Source organism: Chrysemys picta, chromosome 1 (assembly GCF_011386835.1).
Source record: "Chrysemys picta bellii isolate R12L10 chromosome 1, ASM1138683v2, whole genome shotgun sequence".
Taxonomy (NCBI): domain Eukaryota; kingdom Metazoa; phylum Chordata; order Testudines; family Emydidae; genus Chrysemys; species Chrysemys picta.
The window spans coordinates 319,520,625-319,531,320 of record NC_088791.1 but is presented as its reverse complement, the minus strand read 5'-3'; the positions used below and the strand labels follow the sequence as shown (position 1 = coordinate 319,531,320).

Genomic DNA, 10,696 nt, shown 5'->3' with positions numbered 1-10,696 from the left:
TAAGTTTTCCCCCAGTACCAGGGACGCGCACGGCCCCGAGTGGCACGGGAGCGCGCTTTGTTGTCTGCAGGCTGGTGCAGTTAACTGGTCCACGTGCCGGGTGAGGGCGGGGCTAAGACATCCAGCCACTGACCCAGTCGCCTCCCCCCGCAGGGCCCCTGCCCCCTTCAGTCAGCGTCCCCGGCAGGGCTAAGGGGATTCTGACACTGCAGTCCCCTAGTGGCCAGGCGCGCTCCCGGAGCAGCCGTAGGCCTGCGGGCTCACGAGCGCTGGGGCGCCCAGCGATTCCTTATGGGCAGCGTGCGCTGGGCCTTCCCCTGCGCCGCCTGGGCCCCGCGCCGGGACGAGTGGCTGCTGGCCGCGCGCTTGGTGCAGCCCGAGGAGAAGGACCGCGTCCGCCAGTTCGTCTTTGCCCGGGATGCCAAGGCTGCCATGGTAGAGGAGGCTGGTGCGCTTTATGGCGAGAGCGCGGGAGGAGCCGCGTGTAAAAAGGGAGTTACTAGTAGGGTGGCCAGATGTCCCGATTTTATAGTGACAGTCCCTATATTTGGGGCTTTGTCTTTTATAGGCGTCTATTACCCCCGTCCCAATTTTTCACACTTGCTGTCTGGTCACCCTAGTTACTAGGGCAGGAGGAAACGCGGGTAATTTATTTAACACAGTGCCCGTTTTTGACCCTAGTGTTTATTATGGTTATTAAGAGCCATGCACGTGCATGGTGCCTTGCCTGTGTAAAATAGAAGGTCCCTATCCCCGTCTGCTGGAAGATATGCAAACGCTGTCTTTTTCACCAATTGAACCTGCCGCAGTGTGCCAGAATGTCCCGCTGCCAGCACTACGTGCCCTATACTGGCTTTCTGGGAGGAGTTCAAAGGGTATGTCCATACTGGCACTGCATTTAGGAACAAGCCTCCCGACTCAGGGCCATAGACTTGCAGTAGCAGCACCCCCTCCCTGGGCTTGAGACCCAGACTTAACCTGAAGGCAATCTATACACCACCATTTTTCAGCATTCTAATACAAGACTTACAAGCTCCAGTAGCACAAGTCTGTGGCCCTGGGTTGTGAGGCTTGTTCCTAAATGCAGTGCCAGTATGGACATACCCTTCAAGTCTCAGTCCCAGGTGTAGCATACGCATAACTGGCTTAGGTCCTTCTTACCTGAGATACTGCCTGTCTCACCATGACATGCTGCCATAGTTTAAATCAGCTGAAGTTCTGGAGGCAGCTGCAGGCTGGGTTTTTTTTGCTATACAAGAAAAGGGACTGCTGGCAGGGTGTTCTCTTGCTCACGGCTACCTCTTTCCTTTGGAATGTACTTCTCCCTCCTCTAATCCAGAGTAGCCCAACTTTTGACCTTCAGTGTATGCTGCAAGGCACATCTTTTTCGGAGGCAGTTTGAGGAATCATACACCAAACAATGACCAGTCTCTGTTGTCTTAGTGATATTAGTTTTTAGTTATAGCAGGGGGAGGGGTTCTGTCTGTGGACTATTGACAGACAACAGGTCACAAGGGATTGTGAAAGAATTCTCTCAACCTTGTTTTGTAATTTTATTTCATGAAATAAAAACCAGCAACAATGGGAGGTTGTATAACTAGGAAGCATAATGTGTAAGAATATGACTGTATCTTTTAAAACTCTGCAAAGGTGTGAAGTTCAAGCTTTATATCAACAACTTGAGTAGTATAAATTATAACTAATTGTTTTATTAATGATAATTTTTAACTGTTCTACTTCCACAAGCCCTTCATTTAGCTTTTAAATGATTTTTAACAAAAACAACATTAATAGGAAAGTCGAGAGAGAGTTTTAAATCAATGCAAAGAAATATTCACTGTGGGGGCAGGGGAATAAAACATCCTCAGCAGAAAGATGATGAGCTGGTAAAAGGAGGGAAATCCTATTTCAGATAATACGAAGGGGGGATTGTGTTGTACTGTGCTGCATAAATTATTGATACATCACAAATAAATGCTTGTGTGAAAATGTATCTGAGCTGGTAAACATTTTAGCTCTTTCATTTATATCATGCTATGGTTTTTGTAAATAGCAAGTTTCTTTAAGTAACAAGTAAAACTTAGCCCTACTTCCCAAGTAAGTAAACTAACTGGTATTTTAGCAGTTACAAATTGTTCTTTGTACATGGCACAATGGTTCCATATGCATCGTTTTAAACTTTTTTTTATTTCATAGGCTGGTCGTCTGCTGATAAGAAAATTAATTGCAGAAAAACTATGGATACCTTGGAATGAAATAAACTTGCAAAGGACATCAAAAGGAAAACCCTTCCTGGTGAATGACATACTCGGGATCCATCCCAATTTCAATTTTAATGTCTCTCATCAAGGGGATTATGCAGTTCTTGCAGCTGAGCCTGAGCTTCAAGTTGGCATTGATATAATGAAGACTAATTTGCCAGGTAATGTATTACTGTTACCAAAGAAATTTTAGAGAGTCTAACTATTGAGTATTTTAAGGTTTCCATAAAAGTCAACCAAAGTCCCTGCAATTTAGTGTTGTTAAAATAGAGAGAGTTAGCCAGCACTTCTGATTTTTTTTTTAAACCATTGAATTTATTTGCTTATTTATTGTTGTAAAGTCTCTGAAGTATATATTGGACGTTTTTGTTGCATTTCTGATTGTGGATCTTTCTATTTATCTTTCCAAGTTTGAAATACAACCATGGATCCTTGATCCTGCAATGAAATCAGTAGGAGCAGGCATCTGCAGAAATCTCATTGCAGGAATGGACCCTAGAAGATTTTTAAAATACTAAGCCTCACAGAAGCTTCCAGTTAGCTCATTCATTGGCATAAATCTGAAAGATAACTGGGTTGTAGATTAATGAAATGCAGGACAAAACACTGTAAAAGGAAACAGTCTCAAATGCATTAAAAAAATGCAATTTTATAAAGAGCACTTCATAAAGATAGCTCAGCTTTAAACATGACTGGAGTAAAGGAGCGAGATACTGGAACTTTTACCAGCAAGTTGTTTTTCTGGCATTTATTCCCACTGTACTAAAAACTTCTTCAGAAAATTTACAAGCATAACAAAAATGGTCTGAAACTCTGGAAATTTTGTATCATTTCTTGTGAAGAAAGTTTTTCTGCAGTTTCTCCACAATCTTCAGTTTGTCCAGTATTTTGTGTCACAAGAAATAAAAAATAATGGTAACTTAGGTACAAGTGATCATGACATGATCACGTTTATAATATGTTAACAGAATAAAGTTCAGACCAGTAAAGCATATATACTCACACTCACAGATGCTTGGTGCTTTAAAAGGGCCAGTTTCATAAAGCTGAAAACAATTATGAGCCAAATCATTTGGGAGGAAGAATTTAATCAGAAAAATGTGAATGATGATTGGGAATTGCTTAAGAACACTTTACTAGATGCCCAAAAAGCCACAATCGAGGAAGAAGGTTGTATTGTTTTTGTTTTTTAAAGAGCATCTCTAGGGGGGAAGTGAAGGCAGGTAAAAAAAATAATATATAGCAAATGAAAGAAAGGGGAAGTTGATAGTAATAAACATAAATCAGAACTTAGACATTGCAGAAAATTGATAAGGGAAACAGAGGGACTCAAGGAGAAATCTGTGGCCAGCAGAACTAAGGACAATAAGAGAGATTAAAAAAAAAAAAAGTATATTAGGGAAAAAGAATCTTAACAAGAGTATTAGTCCATTACTAGATGGAAATGGTAGAACCAGCAATAATAATGCAGAATATGCTGAAGTGTTCAATAAATATTCCTATTCTGTATTTGGAAAGGGAACAGACTATGTAGTCTCATCATATGATAACACTCTTTCCATTCCAGTAGTATCTCAGGTGGATGTTAAACAGAGGTTACTAAAGTTAGATATTTTTAAATCAGCATTTCTAGATCACTTGCATCCAAGAGATTAAAAATCAGCTCTCTTAAAAACGTTTTGGAACACTGAGGAAGTTCCAGAAGGCTATAAGAAAGCTAATGATGTGCCACTATTTAATAAAGTGTAAATGGGATGACCTGGGTAATTATAATCCTGTTAGTCTGACATTGATCCCAGGCAAGATAATGGAGTGGTCATGCAGGACTTGATTAATAAAGAATTATAAGAGGGTAATAACCTATGCTGATTGGCATTAATGTTTATGGAAAATAGATTTTGTCATACTAATTATATCTTTTTTTTTTTAATAAGATTACAAGTTTGGTTGAAAAACACAATAGTGCAGAGGTAATAATCTTAGACCTGTGTAAGGTGTTTGACTTGGTAATGCATAGTATTTTGATTAAAAAACTAGAATGATATACAAATAATTTGGCATATATTAAATGAATTAAAAACTGGGTAATTGATAGGACTCAAAACGATAGAGAACCGTCATCTGGTGGGATCCTGCAGGGTTCAGTTCTTGGCCCTACTCTATTTAACATTTTTATCAATGGCCCAGAAGAAAACAAAATCATCAGTGATCCAGTTTGCAGAAGATACAAAAATTGGGGGAGTGGTAAATAGTAGAGGACGGGTCACTAATTTAGTGTGATCTGGATATCTTGTTAAATTGGATGCAAGCAAACAATATGGCTAAGTGTGTGTGTGTGTGTGTGTGTGTGTATATATATATATATATATATATGTATATATACACATACAAGGAATGCAGGCCAAACTTACACCATGGAGGGGAGGACTCTATCCTGGGAAGTGGTGCCTCTGGAAAAAGTTCGGGGGTAGGCGTGGGGTGTTGGTGAGACACTGTGCACAAAAGGGCTAATGCAATCCTTGGATGCATAAACGGGAATCTTGAGTAGGAGAAGAGGTTATTTTACCTCTATATTTGGCACTGGTGTGACCGCTGCTGGAATACTGTGTCCAGTTCACAATTCAAGAAGGATGTTGATAAATTGGAGAGAGTTAAGAGAAGAGCGACGAGACTGCTTAAAGGATTAGAAAACCTGCCTTACTGTGATAGACTCAAGAACTCAGTCTATTTAGCTTAACGAAGAGAAGGTCTAGCAGTTACCTAGCAGAGAAGGTAAAACTGATCCAGTGGAGCTATACAAATTCAGACTGGAAATAAGATGTATACACTTCTACCCCGATAGAACGCTGTCCTTGGGAGCCAAAAAATCTTACCGCGTTATAGGTGAAACCGCGTTATATCGAACTTGCTTTGATCCACTGCAGTGCGCAGCCCCACCCCCCCGGAGCGCTGCTTTACCGCGTTATATCCGAATTTGTGTTATATCGGGTCGCGTTATATCGGGGTAGAGGTGTATTTTTAACAGTGAGGGTAATTGAGCATTGGAACAGTTCATCAAGGGTCATGGTAGATTCTCCACCACACGCAATTTTTAAATCAGATTGAATGATTTTCTTAAATATATGCTTTGAATGCTTCCCCAAAATAATTACATGACCTGTGTCATATAGGAGATCAGGTTGGATCTTTTGGCATTGGAATTTGTGTTTATGTATAAGAAAATATTTTATTTATGAGAATGACACATCATCTATGCATACATAATTTATTAATTGTTTTAAGTAATATTTGTAAATATCTATGCACTGAGATTGGAGAAGCAACTTATTATGATGGTCAGTTTGGGGTTTGAAAGATCTGGCCTCGATATACAGAAACTTTAAATAAGATCTGGCAATATCAGGGTTCTAACCCTGGTATTTGCGTGCAGCTAAGCCCTTGTTTGGGATTCAGTTCAGTCTCTCAAGACCCAGACTGTCAAGGGGAGGAGAAGGTACAGTGCCTCAATAGCAGTAACTGGAGGCAGTATGCCTTGGAAAGATATATTGCCTCTTGAGAGCTAAGGTGCATAGGCAGCACCTTGCCATGCCTTTTAAAAAGCCTTTCTGTTTCAAAAGGCAGAGGACAAGGCCCCACCCATACACCTTCCTCACAGGGCTAGTTTGCACTGCAAACAGCATTAGTTGGCTCCTTCTCCTTGCACACTAGGAAGCTCACAGATTATATGTATCCACAAGGGCTATGGCTACACTAGCACTTTTGTCGGTGAAACTTATGTTGCTCAGGGGTGTGAAAAAACACACCCCTGACCAACATAAGTTATACCAACAGAAGCGCCGGTGTGGACAGCGTTCTGTTGGAAGGAGATGCTCTCCCACTGACATAGCTACTGCCATTTGTTGGGGTAGTTTAATTATGTTGACAGGAGTAGTCTCTCCCGTCGGCATAGAGGGTTACACAGGAGGTTTTACGGTGGCACAGCTGCATAGGTACAGCTGTGCCGCTGTCAGGTCTCTAGTGCAGACATAGCCTTAGAAGGAACTGTGGAGGTGGGGGTATTCTGTCCTCTGCTGATTTTAACACAGTTCTGTAAAGCAGGCACGATTTACTGCTTGGCACTTTGAAAGATTTCCCTTTAAATGGCATAGGTGTTCTTGCTCTCTTCTCTCTTTCTCTCTCTGGTTTTTACGTAGATACTGGTGTATAGCGTGGTTTTACAGCCATTTAAAATCCCTGTGTTTGCCACCTTGTGTTTAATTGTCCAAAACCTCTCCATTCTCTAGCAAACCAAAAGATCAATATGAATCACTAACAGATTGTTGAAGTCTTTGTTTTTCCCCTTCCCACATCCATTTCTAGTATGTAATAGAGTAAAGGTATAAAAAGACATCTAGATGTCAGTTAATATCAGGATTAAAAAAATCCACACCCTGGAACACTTTCAGAAAATCATTTTAATAAACGACATGAAAAGAGCGAGAGCCAGATTAATGTATAATGATTGGCATAAAATGGCATTTTAAACACATTTCTGTACTCTACCCAACTGGTCTTATGAAACTAATTGAACCGTTTGATTCTAAAAGCAGCAGATCTTTCCCGGAGGGCAGATCATAGGTTTAATTTCACTTTTTGGTTTTTGTAAGACCATCTTCACCTTTTTTCCTGCCCTCAAATAAAGAGGGTATTCCAGTGTTTAAGGGGAGGTTTTATGAGCAGCTTCTCAGTTAAATAAAATTATATATTACTGTTATTTAAAACTGCAGGAGTAGCTGAAACTCCATAGTCTCCCTTTACCATCTTCCTTTTTACTTTTCTTATCTTTTATCTGTTCCCCCCACCACCCTCCTTTTGGATTTTGTGCGGATTTCTTCCTTAGCCCATCTTGTTACCTCCTTTTTGGAAGAGTTTCCTTATTTATCATCTCTCCCTTCCCTTAAAAAAAAGTATATGGTGAGGAATATCCATTTGGTTATGGAAGGCCAGATACACCCTGGTCCATTGCTCATTTAATGAGCCAAAGGAAGTCACTTCAGATCAGCCTGAGGTGCTCCTTTGCCTTGTGGCTGAATGTTCTGACCCATGTTCCTGCCGTTCATGGGATCTGATATGTGCATTCATGCACTCCAGGTCTGTGCCTTCATTAAAGGGCTAAACCTGTGAAATAGCGCCAATGTAAATACTAATGGTGCATTGTATCCATACTAGCCATGCTGTGTTGGTTGCTCTTCTGCCTCATGTACATACTTGTGCTGTATTGCATCATTGCAATTGCACTGCCTTTTGATTACCTATCCCTCAGTTCCCAATATAGCTACGTGAAGCAGTGGCTTGTGGGGATTTTGAAATCAGGGACACAATGTGAACCCCAAGGAATTGTTGGAGAAGTGGACAGATATCCATATATTACTAATATATTCCTATAAATATCAAAGTAGTGGGTCCATTTCTTCTTCCTTTTCTAAAAATACAATTTTTTAAAATTTCCCTTTGGTCTTCTAGGTAGTGAAATCATCTGAGAGGAATGTGAAGGGAGATCTGTTGTTTGAATTATATTGAACAAAGTTCTTGAAGTACTGTAAGGGACAATCCTTCATTAATAGGGAGATGAACCAGAGATAAATCTGTTTCTTTTTAATTCTAAAATTCTGTGAAGTTAAATATTTATAGTCTGTCTTCCTATAATAACTGAGCTGTCAATAACCTTTACACAGCATTTCTTTTCACTGCCTGTCCCTGATAAAAGAAGAGAGCTTTAAAACCTGATTTGCTACTGGCATTTAACTGAATAATAAAGATTTAATAAGTGAGAAACAAGATGTTATTTTTATTTCACATTACAGAAATTACAAAGCATAGCTTTTCGATAGAAATTATTTCTATAATATGTGAGTTCTCACCTAGTTTTATCATATTTTACCACTATGGATTTGCAAGGGGAAAACATATTTTTCAAATTAATTTAAAAATAATTAACAGTTATTGCCATATCACAGTCCTTTCCAGTAGACATTTATAAATGAGATTTAAAGTAACTACAACAATATTTATTAACCTTAGTGGTGTAGTATATTTCAGTGGGCAGACCCACAATACATATTCAGTATAATGCAGTTCTTCTGATGTTTTATATGTACGGTAGAAGATAATTAAATCAACAGTATCAAGGGTGGCACTTGAAACTACAGCCACAATACATTGAGCCATTACTAATAGTTTTCCAAGTCACAGTTTTTCTAAAGATAATTTTCCTTTATCGGCGTCATACGAGGCATGTTGTTACTGCTATCTTCTGTGTTATGAATATGTGTCTTTCTCTTTAGTAGGGATTGTTGTAATTGAAAGATCCACAGAGTGGTGCTGTTGCCCTGTGATTGCCTTTGTGTTCCAGGTTCATCATGTCTCAGAAATTGAAGTCTTACATGTTGCCATCTATAATCTCATTCTCTTAGCTGACTAGGACAAAGGTTTTAATACACATGTACAATGTACATGAAGTGTGTTAAGATGTTTTTTGAGTACTGTATACCTTGTAACTGAATATAAATTACATCATTACTGCATTCTAGTGATTGCCATACAGAATCTTTAATGAGGTCAATTGGCTGTCATTGTATTCAAGTTAGTGTTCCTATTTTTATAATATCCCTTAATTGTATAATATCCCCAGGTTGCACCAACCTGATATGATTTTGTTTTTGTACAGTCACTTTTGCACGAAAGATACTATACAAAATAAGTATCATAAAAAGTTTGACACGCGTTTTGAGAACCGTTGTACACTTAACATGTTACTTACCGTATAGATGCTTAACTATTACTTTATCGCTGTGTTGTCTGTTGAGTCACTGGAATAACAAAATAGACTTTTTTCTCCTTCTTACTCTTGTTGCATTATAAATATCTCTGAAATGAGACTACCAAAAGAAATAGCCTTGTTAGGGAGTGCAATGAAAGAAAAAGAAATTGGTCTGCAAATGCAGAATAGTGATGATTTTCCAGTGCTTGCAGGCTACGCAGGATTACCGGAAGACTGATCTGCAGCTGTTCTATATCACCATTTCCCTCCATTTAGGTTTATGTGTTATAACAATGTAACAGTAGTGTTGATAGAGGAAATCTTTTCTTTATGCATTTTATGTTGGATTTTCTTTTTTTTTTTTTTTAAATCTGCCTACTGATCTAGCACTTTATGGTTGTAATAGGTTTACCTAGTCTAGACTGGTTGAATACAATTGTTTAACTTCCTAAGGTTCTTAAATTCGCATCGTGTTCCTAACTTACTTGATTCCGGACACTCACTGAGCTCAGTGCATTTTATTTTGTTTAAGATTGTTTTAAGATTAATTATGTAGCCTTTTGAGAAAAGGCATGCAGTTCTGTTCATTGGCTGATGGAAATGGAAGTAATTGCATACGGATCATTTTCCATGAGAGGCAATGCATCACAAATGATTTTTAGAGTTTGGAAGAGTAGTGTGATAAGGGTTCTCAAATTGTTACTAACTCCTGTGAAGAAGATAATTGGGCTCTTGACTTGCCTTTTAACCAAGGGGCATGAACTTCTATAACAGCAAACATTAGCTTGGCTTCAATAATGCGTGGGATGCTTATAAACTGTAACATACATCAGTTTTCAAAGACTTTTAAAATAATCAGACATTAATAAAGAGCATGTTTAGCATTTGAAATATTCAGAACTTTATTTCCCTGCTGTGATAGTGAATTTATTTATAAGTATTGCCATGTATTTGTTTAAAATGGAATTATAGAAGTAGATCATTTATCAGTTTATTTCTAGTCTTCTCTGGGCTAATTAGACTCTGCCCACTTCTCTTAGCTATCACATAAAAGTTACTTTTGATACTGAAATCTTCAGTCTCAGATTGATTCCAGACCCAGGTGTTTGAATCATATAAAATTGTATCTTCCTTCTCCTCTTCAATATTTTTGATTTATGCTGGTAAAGCTTATTAGAGTTCATGAAAACCTAGTTTTTGAAGTTTGGTCAGCCAACCAGGAGCAGGATTTGAAGTTTGATGTGAATTCTGCTGCCTGTAGAAATTTAATTTGAGACTAAACGTATTTCTTGAGATTTTTCTTTCAGTAACCAAACTATCATCTGAGAATACCTGATATTGCGAAGCTTGCCTTTCTCTTGTACGTGTATAGTAAAGTGAAATGGACACAGAATTAAATTTACTTTTTTTTTTTTTTTTTTTTTTTTAGATTTTTGAATGAATGATTAATGAATAAGAATTAGGCCAAACTTTGTATAGAAAGAGTACAGAAGAATACTTGACTTCCATTTTTACTACTAAAGGAAAGAGAGCTTTATATCCAGCAGGCTGAAAGAGGATTTTTGATTCCTTTAAGAACCCTAAAGTAAATTCAGAGGGTTGGACGTACCTGCAGTGTGGTCAAGGCATTTGGCAT

At 38.6% G+C, this 10,696-nt stretch overlaps 1 protein-coding gene across 1 annotated transcript in view; it reads left to right on the top strand.

The window, feature by feature from the left end:
• Positions 1–104: 104 nt before the first annotated feature.
• AASDHPPT (aminoadipate-semialdehyde dehydrogenase-phosphopantetheinyl transferase) overlaps positions 105–10,696 on the top strand; it is a 53,233-nt gene continuing 42,641 nt past the window's right edge. The window contains exons 1-2 of the mRNA XM_005289983.4: positions 105–435; positions 2,197–2,422. Of these exons, the coding sequence (XP_005290040.2) occupies positions 292–435; positions 2,197–2,422 (370 nt within the window). The 5' untranslated portion in view covers positions 105–291. The remainder of the gene's footprint in view (positions 436–2,196; positions 2,423–10,696) is intronic.